The following is a 17,275-nucleotide window of genomic DNA, read 5'->3' as shown; positions in this document are numbered from 1 at the left end:
GATACCACCAAGCAAGAGACAGAATGAAAACCAAGGAACTCTCAGCACAGATCAGAGACAAAGTTGTTAAGAGGTACAGATCAAAGTTGGGTTCTTAACCAAAAATCGTCAGCATTCCACTGAGAAACATTAAATCTTTTATTAGAAAATGAAACAATATTGCCACCACAGCAAACCCGCCAACAGAGAGTTGGCCAGCAAAACTCACGGACCGGGCAGAAAGCGCGTTAATAAAAGCAGACTCTGTCTATAGGACCACTATAAAGGGGTTTTTCCACCAAAGTGGTTTTAGTGTTAAACTGGAGCCATAGCTCACTTAGCTCAAGTTCTTTCTGTTTCCATCACCATAAGCTCTGGCTGTAACACTGAAATACCAGCACCAACTCTTTGATGGACCAAAGCAAAGACCCAATTTCGACAGGGGCTAGAGACCAACGACCACTGAAAATGTTGTGAGCGCCATGTTTTAAAAGTAGGCAGTTAGTTTGATGTTTGGAATAACATCACTGTCTCTCATCTTCCTGCAATTTGAGTGTGAGACAATTTTTAATTTTTTTTTTTTTTAAGTTAGCAGTCATGTAACTGGTCCACATATATATAGCACCTTTTTAGCTTCTTCAAATTCTGCAAAGTGCTTAACAGAGTTTCTTATTCAACCACACACACACACACACACACAGGTTCATCCAATGCATTATTTATTTTATACTACATACAGCACTGAGCTGAGGGATTGAACCCTCAACCCTTTTATTGGAGAACAACCTCCCTGGATCAAACTGCCATGTAGCAAGAGGGAGTGGGTCAGAGCACAAAGCTGTCTTCACAATGGTTGTTTTCAGTTGAACTCATAAAGGCAGCTTGAAGTGCCATTAATAAACAGTTTCAGCTCTTTTAATTTCACCAGCTGGTGTTTATGGACGCCGCTAAAAGGCGCTTTTAGCACTTTTCTCAGCAACTTTCACAAATAAAATCAGAGATCTGAAATGAAATAAGCCCTCACAAACACACAATGTTGTTTAAAACGATGTGTATAAAATAAATAAGTGATATCAAGACATATGTTTGCTGAAATAATGACACAAAGCCCTGGCTGGCTATATTTTTAGAAAACCAGTTAAGAACCATCTCCATCACCAGCCCTGGTCTAGCACCAGGACCTCTTTAGCAGAAACAACCTCTTAAGATGCACACTGCACAGAGCTGGACTTCACAGGAATGTGACCAGGAAAAAGCTTTTAAAAAATAGACAAATGAAGCAGAGCGTTTCGATTTTCTTGCCCAAACATATGAAAGAAGGTGCTGTGGTCAGATGAGACTAAAAGTGAACTTTTTAGCCATCGAGGCACACCCAGTGCCTGACACAAACCCAACATGTCTCATGAGGCTGAAAATATCATCCCTATAGTGAAGCATGGTGGTGGAAGCATCATGCTGTGGGGATGTTTTTCATCAGCAGGGAGTGGGAAACTTGTCAGAGTGGAAGGATAGCGGATGGCACAAAATATAGAGAATATCTTCAGGGAAACCTGTTTGAGTCTCCAGAGATGTGAGACCTGTGCAGAGATTCACCAGCCAGACAATGACTATTAAACACCCTCCTGAAGCAACACTTCAGATGTGTTTTCATACAGCAGCTCAGCCAGTTCTTTTTTCAGACAGAGAGGGTAAATCCTCCCACCTGGTGGGCACTGCAGCTTGTCTATGGGCACAAATTCCAGTCATAAGTATTTTTTGCTTGTAAATCAGAATGCGTCGTTGTGAATTGAATTTTGTAATCTTGTAAACCAAAATGTCTGGCATGTTTGTGCATGTGTAAAAAAGATATGTATTTGTAAAAAATAATTACGCAAGCTACAGATCTTTTTTTTTTGTTTGTTTGTTAAGGTGTGTTTATAGATACAAAGCAAAAAAAAAAAAAAAAAACTTTGGGGAAAACTGCCTGTGAGTTTGATTTAGCAAGTACGGAGTTTTCTTCCTCTCAGCTGATTGGTCAATGTCATGTCAATCACAACTTTTACAATCCAATCAGAGAACAGATGGGTTTGGCTGTCAGGTTGGCACTTGACTGAGCTTCAGGTCCTGGAAGGACAGTACATTTTCAAGATGGAGGATGGTGAAAGCACTTCTGTGGCTCAGGCAGGCATTACTTTATGGTTTAATGCAACAAAAATTAAGTACAAAAAACATTTTATTTTCACTTAAATGCAATTTCAGAAAGATCCAAATACAGACATAGAAGTAAGGTGCTTTGGTCAAGGCTCTGCATTAAATTGTGTTTTTTATTATAAATACTTTGTCAGACTGAAAAAGTCTTACAAGGACTCAGTTTACCTTCACAATAAATGAAAACATTACAAAAAATATATTTGTATTAAAAATGTATTATTAATTTACATTTTTTTTTGTAAAACTGCATGTGTAAAAGGTTCATTTGTCTTCTGATCTGTTGTTGCAATACCTGTGCCACCCTGCAGGGGGCAGTACAGCTCCATTAAAAAGCTGACATGTATTCTCTTTCCTCTTCATTATTATTTTTTTTCCTTTCTGTGTACAGATCATCTGATCATGGTAAAGACACGTGAAAACGGGTACGGTAAGTCTTTCAATAAGTCAGTTACTCTTTGCTTTGATTTTAGGTAATTTTCACACTTCCTTTTGGAAATCCAATTGAAAGCACTTCTGTTCTTAAAAAACAGCGAGACTGAGATAAAGTTGACTTTGGCAATTACCAATATTTCAGGTAAATGATATTTTTAAATTGGTAAACTGGTATTGGTAAGCCTATTAGTTTTTTATATTTGAAGCCTCATGTTAAAGCCATAATGGCTGTCAAAATACAGGAATTGTAGGTGGTTTTGATTTGAATCTTTTATGCTTCTAACACAATTTCTACGCCATTAAATTGTTGTTTGAAGGTTAATGTAGCTTAAACTCATCAGCATTTTTCTAAGAAATTGTGTTAGAAAACACCAAATATTTCTCACCTTTGTTTACAACCAAATTCAGTGACCGGTTACGAAGATTCTCCCTTTGGAGTTGGAAATTTCTCAGCACAGCTCTTTTGAATATAATCTTAGCAACAACTTTTGATTTAACGCTCTCCACCGTTCGATTTTTTCCCCCCTAATGACTCCTTCTGTCGACTCTCATCCTTACAGCTTTTAGTTGCTGTTACTTTGCCTTTTCGCTTTTGACCTGGCGTTTCTGATTCCATCGTTCTCCCTCTGACTCTGTTTACATCCAGGGATTATTTTACCGAGTCACATCCGTTGCATGCTGAGACTATCTGAGGTGTAAGTTCGGATGTAAACAAACAACTCATATTTGTTGGCAACAAAACCTGACTCTACCGATTTCGCTCATTTATAACAAAATATGCGCTAAACTTAGTGAATGATTTGTATGTAGTGGTTATTTTTTAACAGATGATACACATATATGAAAATTTCAAATCAAAAACATACAAAATTCACATATTTTGACAGCTGTTCTGGTTTTAACCTTGTCAAAAGATGACGTCAACCTCAGACAATTTTACAGACCTTGAGCTGAAATTTGGTGATGGGAGCTGAGCATCATCCACAACATATACTCTGAGCACTACACATTGGGTGACATATTTGCTTAAAACCGTGGTGTTAACCGTTCATGTCAACCCCATTTCTATGTTAGCAAAATATCTCATGAGCCACAGGACAGATTTTGTCTTCTACAATTTTGCCGCTCAAGGTGGCTGCATGTTGGAGTAGCTCTGTTTAATTCATTCTTTGATATTGCTTTTGAAAGATTTAATTCCTTTTTTCATCCTTTTTTGGATGATTATTTCATCTTGGATCAGATGCTGTGCAGCTGGAAGGATTTTTACTGAAATCGTTTTACTTTTGGACATTTTGTTATGGTGCATAACCATAACAACAAGGTGTTTTTTACTTACAACTGGGAGCAGCTGATTAACATCTAGAAAAGCTCAAAGAATACTTCAACTACAGCCCACATATCTACAAAAATTGACAAAAGCCCAGTTAGGATACCCACATGTTTGGAGAGCTTTTTTGATATGTTTTTGTTCTTTTTCCTTCCCATCTGTCTTTGTGGGGACGTGTTCAGCCTGAAGCTGTAGAGTTCTGATAACAGAGTTTGTGTTCCCGTGGGTGGTGAGAGTCAAACAGAAGGTACTGATCTGTGTGGGTTCGTTTTCTTGTAAACCTCAGTGTTGAGGCTGTTCTCTCTTTCCATGTGAACCAGACAGGCCAAAAAAGGCAGCGTGTTGTCTTTTGCATCTTCTCTGGTGAACTTGATGTTGTTGTCAACAGAGTTGATGTGTCTGGTGAAGGCTTCTACTTCCTTGGCTTGGATTTTGACCCAGGTATCGTCCACATATCTGAATCAGTGGCTTCGTGTAGCTCCCTCAAAGGAGTTCAGGGCTCTCTGTTTGACTTCCTCCATGTAGAGATTGGTCACAGTGGGTGACGATGGCGATCCTATGGCACAACCATACTTCTGTTTGAAAAAACTGTCATTATATCTGAAAAAAGTGGTGGAAAGACCATGGTCCAGCAGGGTACAGATCTGATCTGGGGTGACGTTGGTCCTGTTGTTTAAGTCATTGTCTTGTAGTTGTTTTCTGAAGATTTCCACTGCTTCTGATGTGGGTATGCAAGTGAAAAGAGAAGTGACATCAAATAATACCAGGGTTTCTCCTGGAGCTAGCTTTAAATGTTTAACTTTGTTGGCAAAGTCAATAGAATTCTCTATGTGATGGGGTGTGTTTCCAGCAAGAGGAGCTAAAATACCAGTAAGATGTTTTGCAATATTGTATGTCACTGAGTTCAAGCTGCTGACGATGGGTCTGATTGGTGTTCCTTCTTTGTGTATTTTGAGAATTCCATAAGGACATGGAGTGGCTTCCCACAGGTATAATCTGTGGTAGAACAATCAATTGATTGTTTTGTCTTTTACAAGTTTTTGCAGGTAGTCTGTTTCCTTCTTTTTGTAGATGCTGTTTGGGCCCTCTTCAAGGTCTCATAGGTGGTGCTGTCGCTCAGTAATGTGGTTGTTTTTTCCTGGTATTCAGAAGTGGTGAGGACTACTGTTCATTGTCTTTTGTCAGATGGCAAAATAGTGACGTTTTGGTCCTGGCTGAGAGATTTTATAGCTTTCTTTTCCTGTGGTGTGAGATTTGAAGGAGGTAGTTTGGCACTGGAGAGGGTAGCTGTTACCTTCATTCTGAATTGTTCTGCCTCTGCTTCTGCCAGGTTGTTGTTCCTAATAGCGGATCCAGTGGCGGTGATTAGTTCCACAACAGGTATTTCTTATGGACAAATGGCAAAATTCATTCCTTTTGCCAGCACATCCTTCTCTGTGTCAGCATCCTGTCGGACACATTTTAAAGCCGCTGGTCCTGACTGTTGATGTTGGTAACATCCTCCTGATCTCGCCTGGTGGTTTGTGATCAGGAAACTCTTTGTTGTAATTTTAAGAACTTACCTTGTTGACGTTCCTTGCTCTTTTGATGCTGTGACAACCGGGCCTTTTTTTAACAAATCTAAAAACATCATCTATCAGAGTGCGAGGTAGAAGAGTAGACAGCTGTTGGCAGTTCTGATCAATTCATTGTGAGAGAGCTTCAATGGTAAAATAGATCTCCCTAAGCAGCTTGGTTTGAACTTTCAGACGTGTCTCTTCTGCTCTGTCTTTTGATGGTAGAGTTGAGTTTAATACTGTTGGGGCTGAGTTTTCCTTGTCTGCAACTCAAACTGAAGTGAAGATGGTTACTGTAGTCTGCATGGTAATATTCTAGTGTAGACAGGACAGGATATGAGTGATTTTATCAAAGACAAGATAACCAGAAGAACAAATAAACAGAAGACTTTGCAGTGATTTAATCAAATATCTAAAAGACCTCATAATGAACCTTTAAGACATTACTTATGTAAGATGGTATAAAGAACTGGTTCAGAAAAACACCCTCTGAACACCGTTTAAACTGTGTATGCATTCAATGTATGTTCCCTTTTGCAAGTATAAAAGTGCTCTAAATTAGAATTGGCAGATTCCCAACCAAGGTTATTCAAAATTCCTTTAACAAACTGAAATAATTAATGAGTGCATAATTTTCTATGTGGCACCTGTGCACAAATAATTTTCTGTTCTTATCTGGTGTCATTAAGGTTTGGGCATTGCTAAAAAAAAAAAAGAAGTAGAAGAATTTTTTGCAAACACTGTTTAAAGTGCTCCTACACTGAATGGGACTGAACATAGGCATGCATTTTTACTGATTGATAGTAGTATTAAGCATTCTTAAAAAAACAAATAGACGAGATAATTATAGGAGTTCACTTGATTTACAAAACTTTTATCCACAGTATGTTGTCCTCTGTAGAAAACCAAACCAAAAAAAGTACATCATGAGAGTATAGTTAACTTAACTAATATATCATTGGACAGAGTGATAATGCTTGATCTACATAGTGGTAAATATATGCTGTACATACAGTATAAAGCTCTTGTTCATTCCTTTTCATAGAATGCCCCAGCCCCACCTTTAGTGTGACACACTGCCACATGTCCGACTGCACTTCAGTCATTGATTTTGCCGTTTGCCATTAAAAAAAAAAAAAAATTGTGTTCTCTTTTTTTTTCTTGTATTTCATAAAAAAATAATTGTAAGAGGTTAATACATAATAGGAGGACTGTTTAGTCAAACAAGAACATTTATGAAATAAAGGCCTAGCATTCCTTGAAGGAATCCACATCACCCACTGCCTTTTATGTCATAGTTTTAAACAAAAATTCTCTTATGATTAGAAGGGATGGAGTTAAAGGTGTTTTGATCAAACCTTGTAAATGACGTTATGTGCGATTTCATTGTGAGAGTTTCCAAAATGTGTTAGCGCTCAGAGTATATATTAGGGATGACTAATTGCAACTACCTTGCCAATTTTTAACTCAGTGTCTGTAAAACGGACTGAGTTATAGCCATTTTTGTGGTGGCTTACGTTGATTAGCGGCCAACTTGAATTGGGGTGAGTCCAATAGCTAATCAGTTGTTTTAGGTGTACATCCAATAAAAACGTCACAAAGACTTTTAGGTCAGTCTTTTTGGATTCATGTTCATTTGATTGCAAGGACACAGAACAAGACAAATAGGCCACACCAAAGTGTAGGAGTCAGTGTGAGTTTTGTGGCTTCTCCAGTTTTCATCAGAAACAGAGCATACCGTAGTGAGCTGTAGGTAGAAGCAGGCACAGTTTGGTGTGTCTGAATTTGCCTAGTGATAAACTGACAGGAAATAAAAGGAACATTTGTATGGAAAAAGTTGCAGCATGGCAGGGACAGCATCATAATGTGGGGGTGGTTTTCAGCAGCAGGACTGGAGGTAAGCTGAATGGTGCAAAACTGTGTGTTAGATTACAGTAGTACTCTCCTCTTCAGTTATGACACATTTTCATTTTTTTTGTTTGTCCTTTATGTTAGATTGTGACATTCAGCACATCAGCCACACATGACAGATAGATTGCATAATAAAAGTGTTCCCATCAGTTTTTACCCCAGTAAAATGGACATTAAACTCAGTCACCAGCCATCTTTTGGGGAAACTTGGAGCTTTTTTTTAAACTTCCTTTTATCCTAAATGATATATCAGCAGTTAGAACGGAAGACATGTGAGAATAATCCCTGAAACACTTCCTTTGAAATTTGAACTCATATGAGGAAAGACTTCATGAAGCAGTCAGATGATGGGCTGTGGTGAGTGGTTGTTCTCTGACAAAATGTAATTTTGACGTGGACGATGTGATCATGTGTAGCAGGAGCAAAAAAAGAGGCTCTTCATCGCCCAGAGCCTCTAAAACCAGGACTAACAAAATAAAATGCATGAAATGTCAAAAATGTTTCAAATTCAAGGGTTTGAAATGCTTTTTGTTCTGAGACTTGGTCAGATTCTATCACTCATCCTATTTTGAAAATGGTTCCTAGCATATTTAATTTAATTTTTACATATTACAGTCAATAGAATTCATGAATACATATCAACAACCAGTCAACATCATGATCAAATATGTGATCTCGTCTTAAGGAACCATGTGTACAGGCGTAGGAACTCCAAAAATGGAACAGATATTTAGTTGGTGGCCCACCACTATCTGTCAAAGCCTGCATACATTGTTGTTAAGTTTGCCTCTTGTGCCTGGGTTGACCCAGAAATTAAATTTGTGATGAAATATATCAACAACATACTCTGGGTATGAATGTTTTGACTTATAAGGTTCAATGATCCCGAAGATTTGTCATGTTTTTTTTTTTTTTTTTTTCTCAGCTTTATTTCATTGATAATATACAATCATACCTGTTTTTGTGGGTGTGCAAAATTAAAAAAAAGAAAAAAAAAACAACTTTGAGGGCTAATAATATGGTTAAAAACAATTCAAACTGTTCGATAAAGTATAAGTATTTGGGTAAAAAAGTGGTATTTACAAAAAATATTTTTATAAGTTTTATGTATTTTTATGTGTTATGAATTAATGTATTTTCTTACTCCAAAAAGCACATTGTACACTAACAACTGATTACTTTTAGGAATCAACCTGATTCAACAACAGCCAATTGATCTTAGCTAACACCAAAATGTCTATACTTCAGCCAGTTTTACAGATATTGATCTAAAATTTAGTGTAATAGTAGCTGAGAATCTTTTTCAACACATTCAGTGCTAACAGACTGTGCAAGATCTTTGGTTAAAACTTTGGCATGCACAGTGCCCGGCGGTTTGCATTCCTTCAAGGATTGCTAGTTTCATCATCCTAATATTTTTGAGACTATCCCAAATTGGTAGCAACTTTCTGCAACAGGTCAATATGGTTTGCTAAACATCCGAACAGAACCTGACGTACTGAATCCCAGGGACCGCTCCTAACCTGTGATTAGTAGATTAAAAATTGGGTTAGAGCATCTAAATTTGCAAATATTCAGTGTACATGGTTGAATTAAAAAAAGAAAGACAAAGTTTATTTGTAATTCAAAGAAACTTAGTAAAAGTTTTAAGTGTTGTGGGAAAGAAACCTTTTCCACACTTTGTCATTTACTGCCAGAGGCCAAAACATATAATACAACTGATTCTGTCATTAAGGATTGTGTTCTTTTTAATAGGTCTTCTGAGCTCTCTTTCAATTTTCTAACTATAATTGTAAATTAGTCAAAACCCACAAAGTACAACTCAGATGACATTTTCTTTGGACTCTTTCAATGAGGCTTTAGTGAAACCCTGACCCGGAGTTAAAGCATTATAACTGGTTGTCTGGTGACTGGATCATCTAAGTGCATCTTTGGCAATGAACAAATTTTAAAAATTTGGGCCAAGCTCTATTCCCTATGTTTTGCACCTACTTTAGGATGCAGAAATATGTCTTTTAAAAGGTACAAACAAAAGCTAGAAAAATGTACCATTGTTCATGTTATCATGCACGTAGCCTTCAGGGGTACATAAGCTGCAATTAAACCAATGTACCCGTCATGGCTCAGCTCAGCCAGGGAAAAGGGGAAGTAACATTAAACCACATTTAATTGGTTTTGAAAAGAAAAGGTGATTTATTGTTTAGTCTTTTTAGTTTTAAACAAAAGGAGGGTATCATTAAATACTCGTTACCATTAGATTAAGGTTTACAAATATCAAACTAAACACTTGGTCACAAATAAAGCTGGCAATAACAGCTGGTTTGAATTAAACATTTTAACCAGCAACTAACAAGCCAAGTTCAAATGTTTAACAAGACACTCAAACAAAGAGGCGAGCTGCTCAGATTAAAAACAGCCGCACCCACGGACAGGAGAGTTGGATTTAAATAGATGGGCCACGTCTGGGATTGGAGGAGCAAGAGACAAACAGTCCAACCAGAAAACAGAGGGATGTCCAGTGGGAGGAGTCAGGAGAGGCCAGCCAATCCAAGATGTGGAACCACAAAACAGGGTGAGCAGATCAGCAACCTGCAACTGCACAGTATCATACAAACCAAATGGCCTCAGGCCATAACAAGTACCTCTTGTAGGTACATTCCTGTACCTTGACTTTTAGCTTTGCACTTGCTGTCCAAACACAAAAGTCAATGAGACGCTGGAGAGACTGGTTTCCTCTCACAGTCCAAAAACATGCATGTTTGATTAACTGGAGATTCTAATTTGGCTTTAAGAGTGAGGGCTTGTCTGCCTTGTTTGTCTCTTTGTGGCTTTGTGATGAACCAGCAATCTGTCCTGGGTGTATCTCATTTCTAAGCCAAAGACTGCAGGAGACAGGCTCCAGCTCCCCACAACCCTGAACACAAACAAATGGATATAGAAAATGGAAGTACTATCTCTGACCCTGAGGCTGACACTGCAGAGAAGGGCGTTTCACTCCACTCTCTAACAGATTTAGGATACTGATGAAGACTAGTCACAGGTTTACTGACTTTGCAAAGTTCATGAAGCCTGAAGCAGTTTAGACAGATATACTGTAGGTGTCTTTGGTGAATCAGTGACTGCTTGTTAATTTTTTAAAGATTCATCTGCAGTTATATTTGCTAGTGTATTAGTATATTGTTCCAGAGTTTAGGGTGATAAATCTCTAAGTTGCTGATTATTATAGCAAGTTCTGTTGTGTTTCTTCTATCTTTTGCTTAAGAAAGTGTGCATGATAAGTGAGAGAATGAGGATTTGGAGCTGTTATTATAACAGGAGTTAAAAGCTCAGAAGAAATATTTTGCAGAGGTCTCATGTGCAAAATGAAACTAACACCCTGCATTGTCATGTGTTATGTTCAGCATGGAATCAGGTGTTTATTGAATGTAGAACCAGTTTTTTTCAGGAACGCCATGACATAAGGGTCACTCTTGTGTTGCAATCTCACTATTGCTTTTATCTGTATCTGTCCTTGTGCTTCAGTTTTATGAAATCATTCATGCAGCCCTCTTGAGTATAAATGCACTGCTTATCTGCCTGCTTGAGTCTATTTCTTTGACTTGTTTGTTTGTGTCAGGATAGTTTTCTGATAAATGAGCAGACAGATTCATAATAGCATCAGCTTTATCAGGGTCAAGTAAACCTTTAAAATTAAATAAGGGGGAGAGGATGAGGAGGGGCAGAGTCTGCTGGCTGCCCAATTGCTGTTTCCTTTGGACCTACCCATAATGGCTGGACTTTAAATGCAGCACTCTCTTTCTTAGTCCTAGCCTGTGTGAAGGAGCTCAGAGGCAAACTGTTATCACACAGCACTGGTTTCTGTTAGCTACCATGGCCATCAAAAAGTCTAAAATAGCGATTGGGTTTATAGTGGCAGGGATTATGACACTGATTTTCGGAATAATTTCTGTGAGCATGGGACCGGCAGTAATGAGAGACCAAATAATAAAGGTAAGCTTCAGCACATTCAAGGTTCTCTGCTTCATTGCCTGTTTTATTTTATGCTTTGGGGCTGCACAGTTGGTTAGCACTGTTGCCTTGCAGGAAAAAAAAAAAAAAAAGAAATCCAGCGTTGGACTCCTGGCTGTGACCTTTCTGCGTGAAGTTTACCCCAGATTTCCACTCACATCTCCAAAACGTGAATATTTGGATAACTGGTGACTCCAAATTTATGCAAAACCTCTGCATATAAACACTGATCTGTTAATCAAATCATCTTACCTATCTGCCAGCTGTTTCCTAATAGCTATATAGAGCTCTGAATACTCAAATTTCAAAAGAATACTCTAACTTCAGGGTTGGATTTTAACAAATATTTACATTTATTGTTTATGTACATAGTCTTTGCAACATTCGTCTTCAAATTTTCAAAAGCTATTATTAGTCTTTGATTTATTCTCAACCCTTTTGATGCCCTCAAAAGAGCAAGAGATAGAGAGAGGTAGAGAAGCCCTTAAAACTTCGGTTAAAGGTAGGAAAAACAAATTATTCTACAGTATAATGCAGTAAAACTATGAGATGGGAATGTTGACAAGATATTTAATTTGACAACTGAGTCAGTGTGGCCAATACAGTTAGCACGCTGAATGGAAACCCTACGCAGTGTCATGTTCTCATTGACTCCTTCTGCCACAGGGGGAAGGCGGAGCAATAATGTTTTGCCTGTCTGTGCGTGTGAGTAGGCATGAGTGTTCACGTTTCTGTCTGTTATCAAAGTATCTCATGAACCACAGAAAGAAACGTGCACAAAGGAATCATTGGGAGCACATCTACAAGTGGTTACCCATTGACGTCAGCCTGACTCAAGATGATTGCCACAGCTAATTGACCTTAAAAAACATGGCTATAATTCTGTCCATTTTGCAGATTTTGACATAAAATGTATAGCTGAGACAGATCCCAAACATGTATTATGAGGGCTAACAGATTGCTTAAGAGCTTTCTTTGACATTTTGCCATTAGTTACCTAGTTAGTTCTATCTGTTAGCAAAATATCTTATGAACCACTGAAAACATTTTATTGAAACTTTAAGAAATTAATCATTGGACATATACTTACAACTGAATAACTTCTGGAGTCAGTCCAATTCAGTATGGCCACCGCAGCTAATCAACATTAGCCAACATAGTAGTGGCTATAAATCAGTCAATTTGACAGATAATGAGCTTGAATTTAACATTGTTGTAGCTAAGAGTTTTTCACAACACATACTCTGAGAGTGAGATCTCACAATATTCCATTAAATAACAGATTGTATTTTTAAGGTTTAACAGCTTTGTTCTCTTTCATCATATAAGATAATCTTAATCTTAAATTCTGGCGAGAAAGCTGGTTGTAGACAAATGTTCTTTCAAACAATGAGGGGCCTTTAATCTAGTTTGGCTTTATTTTGATGTTTTTATTGCATTTGTTCATTTTATTACCATTTAAAAATAAATATTCTTGTTTTGGTTTAGTTTAAATTGCTGCTTACTGAAATTGTTAAGAACAGCATCAAATTTAAAATCTCTTGCTGCTTTATGTGTAGCATGTTATTCAAACAAGAATTAGGTTCTGTTTGCCTTGAGAAGTTCAGACAGATCAGACTGCCTGGTGCCACTATGACTAGAATTGAAGTGGGATTTCCTACTTTTTATTGATGTTGCGACACTCTCAGTAGGGCTGCAGCTGAGAATTCCAAGAACTGCTTTAATGGCCAAAGGACAAACGTCAACTGATGATGGAGGTTTCACACATCTTACTTTAGCCTGGCGATATAAAGACTTATTGTGTTTCATATTTCCCCCTGCTGTCTTTTGTGAATAAATCCAATCCTTCCATTTTCTTTATCTGCTTTTCCTTTCCGGGTCACAGGGAGCTGGTGCCTATCTCCAGTGCCCTCTGTGTGAGAGGTGGGGGACAACCTGGAAAGGTCTCTAGTCCATCACAGGAACACATAGAAACAAACAACCATTTACACTTTCATTCACACCTAGGGCAATTTAGAGTAGGCGGAAACCCAGTTGTGCATATGGAGAACATACACACTGCACCCAGAATGGCTGGGAGGCGAACCTGTGACCTTCTAGCTGTGAGGCAACAGTGCTAACCGCCTCACCATTGTGCCACCCTATCAACAAACCCCTTAGTGGTTAAATTTGATTTTACAGTTGTGAAACAACTGGTTTTGAGATTGTTTTGGAAAAGAAATTCAAAGAAATACAAGACTCTGAGGGACTGATTTAAAACACTGATTGTGCTGCATGTTTTAAAGTATAATTTGCATGTTTTATTTTAATGCTGTGTGACAAAACACAAAACAGTTTTTAATGGAATAGTGTAAAAAGGTGCTTCAGTGCTTACTGGCACCCTTGAATAGCACAACAAACAGTACGCAAACATTTAGTATGTAAAACATAAATGTGAGCCATCTATTTTCATTAGAACTAAATGAAGATTTTTTTAATGCATGAAATAATTTGAAGTCGATTTCTTTAAAAAGAAAAAAAACTTAAAAAAAAGCTATTTAAGGAACAGTAAGAAAAAGAAGTGCAAAATGCGCCTAAAGATGTTCTATTTTTCTTTAACAAGGCCCTTATGTACTGTGGCAGAAGCCATAAAGAATAAACTGAATTAATACAGAATTAAATACATATTCCTAAAACATTCAAAAACGTGTGTAAACCACAGACATACAACATGTTGCTGTAAATGTGAGCAGAGACTACACTACCCAGAATCCTCGGCACAGCGGAGGCGTAACAATCAGGCTATAAATATGGGCGCAATCGGATCAACAACATTAATCAGAACCGGTGAAACAGCGGGGTTTTTATGCAGAAATGAAGCCTCTCCTCTCGTGCTGAGGTGTTGTATCGTTTTCTACAGGTAGTTAACTCTGTTTAGTCGCACGGCTAAGGAGTGTGAACATAAACAAAGGGCTGTTCTTAGCTAAAACAATTAAAACCACTGACTGAACCTTCTTCTAAGCTGTCAGCATGGCAATGAATAAATCCAAAGTCTCCGCTGGTTTCGTGGTGCTCGGGGTGCTGACAGCGTTTTTCGGCATTGTTCTAGTTGTCGTGGGACCAATTGTCATCGACGACCAAGTAGTGAAGGTAAGCTCTGTCACGACATCTATATTCAGTATCTTTGCAGCCCGGTGTGCTTTTATTTACTGATTCGACTTTAGCCTATGATGAAGTCTCAAAGGGCTTTAAACTGCCGCGTGTACAAATGATAACAGGCGCGTGCAGGACCCGGCATTGTTAGGTAAACACGAGTCTGTGTGCTCAGAGAGAGGTAATCAAATCTTTAAGTGAAAGGGCTAGTAACTGTCTGGAGTAATGCTCTAATAAGGAGTCAAACATCATTCAGCAGTGAATGTTTATAAATATTACTGTAACAATGACATTAAAACAGGCGTGAAAGAGAAACTAGAACATTTCTTCAGAAATTTTAATGGGTGCCAAACACAATAAGTAAGCCTCTATTATCGTTTGCTAACAAATGATTTCAATTGAAAGAGCTTTAAAATAACTTACACCATATTGTCAAAAGTATCCATATAATTGAAATTAGGTCTTCCAATCACTTCAATGGTCACAGATGTATAAAATCAAGCTCCTCGGCATGCAGACTGCTTCGACAACCATTTGTGAAAGAATGGGTCGCTTCCAGGAGCTCAGTGATTTCCAGTGTGGTACCGTGATAAGACGCCACCTGGGCAATAAGTCCAGTCATAAAATTTCCTCTCTACTAAATATTCCACACTCAGCTGTTAGTGGTTTAATAACAAAGTGGAAGCGATTGGGTACGGCAGCAACTTGGCCATGAAGTGGTCGGCCACATAAAATCAGAGTGGGCTCAGTGGATGCTGAGGCTCATAGAGCACAGAGGTCACCGACGTTCTGCAGAGTCAGCAGCTACAGACCTCCAAACTTCATGTGGCCTTCAGATTAGCTCAAGAACAGCTCAGAGAGCTTCATGGAATGGGTTTCCATGGCCGAGCAGCTGCATCCAGGCCTTACGTCACCAAGTATAAAACGTCAGATGTAGTGGAATAAAGACCACCGCCACTGGACTCTAGAGCAGTGGAGACTTGTCCTCTGGAGAGATGAATCACTCTTCTCTGTCTGGCAATCCAGTGGAGGAGTTTAGATCTGGTGGTTGCCAGGAGAATGGTGCTTATCTGCTTGCTTTGTGCCAAGTGTAAAGTTTGGTTTAGGGAGGATCATGGTGTGGGGTTGCTTTTTTAGGAGGGGCTCGGCTGCTTAGTTTCAGTGAGAGGAACTCTTAATGCTTCAGCATACCAAGACAGTTTGACAATTTCAGGCTCCCAGCTTTGTGGGAACACGTTGGGGAAGGCCCCTTCATGTTCCAACATTACTGAGCACCAGAGCACAAAGCAAGGTCCATAAAGACATGGATGAGTGAGTTTGGTGTGGAAGACTGAACTACAGAGAGTCCTGACCTCAACCTGATAGAACACCTTTGGGATGAATTAGAGCAGAGACTGTGAGCCAGGCCTTCTGTCCAACATCAGATGTGCTTCTGGAAGAATACTCACTCCCATAAACACTCTTAAACCTTTGGAAAGCCTTCCCAGAAGAGTTGAAGCTGTTAGAGCTGCAAAAGGTGGGCCAACATCATGTTAAACCCTGTGGGTTAAGAATTGAGAGTCACTCAAGTTCATATGCATCTGAAGGGAAATGAGAGAAAACTTTTGGCAAACTAGCATATCTAGACTCCAGAAATGTTTCGAAAAGGGCCCAGATGGGGCCCCCTGACAGTCTTGGGGTGGCACACCCGAACCTTAGTCTTGACAAAATTTCAGATTTTTTTTATGCTGTTGTCCTATAAACTGTTATAAACTATTAAAACATATTGCAATATGAGAGTAAAGGAATCATCTTCTGATAAAGGTGTACTTTGTTTTTCATAATTTAAGGTAACGATTACTAATTGATTACAGCACAGTCACTACTCAGTCCACTGAAGCTTGTCCTCTTCTCTTGTAAATGAAAATATATATTAAAAAATATATATATATGCTTTCCTGAGACCCTGCATTCTGATATGTGGACATCGGCTTTCAGGGCTACTAGCTTTTAAATGTTGTGTTATTTAAATTTTTAAAAATGTATACTTCTTTGTTTTCAACTGCTAACTGTTCAAAAACAATGGTTTTATGTTTATGAACTTCTATAATTTTAAATACTTAAAAAAAAAAAATCCACACCCAACGAAAGCTCAAGACTCACGAAGGGGTCAGCAGCACTTCCAGTTTCGAAGACAAAAAAAATACAGAACTCTGTCACAGTGGGAGTCTATGGCAGCTTGGGTGTGCACTCTGCACTCTGAGGTGATTTCAGAGCAAACTGTAAGTCCTATAGCTGGGAGAGACTCTGGGTGAAAGAAGATGAAAATGCCTATGTTTTGATGTACAAACTGTAAGAAGTGTAAAGATAAGAGAAATCATGACGGAAAAAGAATAATAATAATATTGATGCATCAGCACCTTTTAATTATAAAGACTTTGTCCATAATCTATTCAAAACAAGTTTATATCTGGTTTATTGTTAAAATACAAACTATAAAACTAATTTGAAATTTATAAAGCATCCTTGACATAAATCCTTTCTCGACTGAGGGAACAGACGTCAGTCCTTTTCAGGCAAGTTCCCCTCTGATTTCCTTCGTTTACTGCTGAGATGGTCCAAATTTTTGGCCATGTTACAAATCTGAACTTTGTCAGGTTACATTCAGAGAGCCTTAGTTTCAACCTTCAATCATAAAGCTGGCTTTTGGTTTACATGAGCACTTACTTGGTTGGTGAGAAGGCAAACATAAAAAAAAAAA

The 17,275-nt window shown here is 38.3% G+C and overlaps 1 protein-coding gene across 6 annotated transcripts in view; it reads left to right on the top strand.

The window, feature by feature from the left end:
* The first annotated feature begins 2,563 nt into the window (after positions 1 to 2,563).
* scarb1 (scavenger receptor class B, member 1) overlaps positions 2,564 to 17,275 on the top strand; it is a 34,783-nt gene continuing 20,071 nt past the window's right edge. For 2 of the 6 annotated variants that reach the window (XM_017432288.3, XM_017432290.3), the window contains exon 1: positions 14,180 to 14,532. In XM_017432288.3, coding sequence (XP_017287777.1) covers positions 14,413 to 14,532 — 120 coding nt within the window. In that variant the 5' untranslated portion in view covers positions 14,180 to 14,412. Of the gene's footprint in view, positions 2,597 to 11,185; positions 11,386 to 14,179; positions 14,533 to 17,275 lie in introns of those variants that run through there. The other 4 variants (XM_017432291.3, XM_017432292.3, XM_037979513.1 and 1 more) reach the window with 3 other exon arrangements.

This window comes from Kryptolebias marmoratus, linkage group LG14 (assembly GCF_001649575.2).
Source record: "Kryptolebias marmoratus isolate JLee-2015 linkage group LG14, ASM164957v2, whole genome shotgun sequence".
Taxonomy (NCBI): Eukaryota; Metazoa; Chordata; class Actinopteri; order Cyprinodontiformes; family Rivulidae; genus Kryptolebias; species Kryptolebias marmoratus.
The sequence above is the reverse complement of the archived record's forward strand: the minus strand, read 5'-3'. Positions and strand labels throughout refer to the sequence as shown.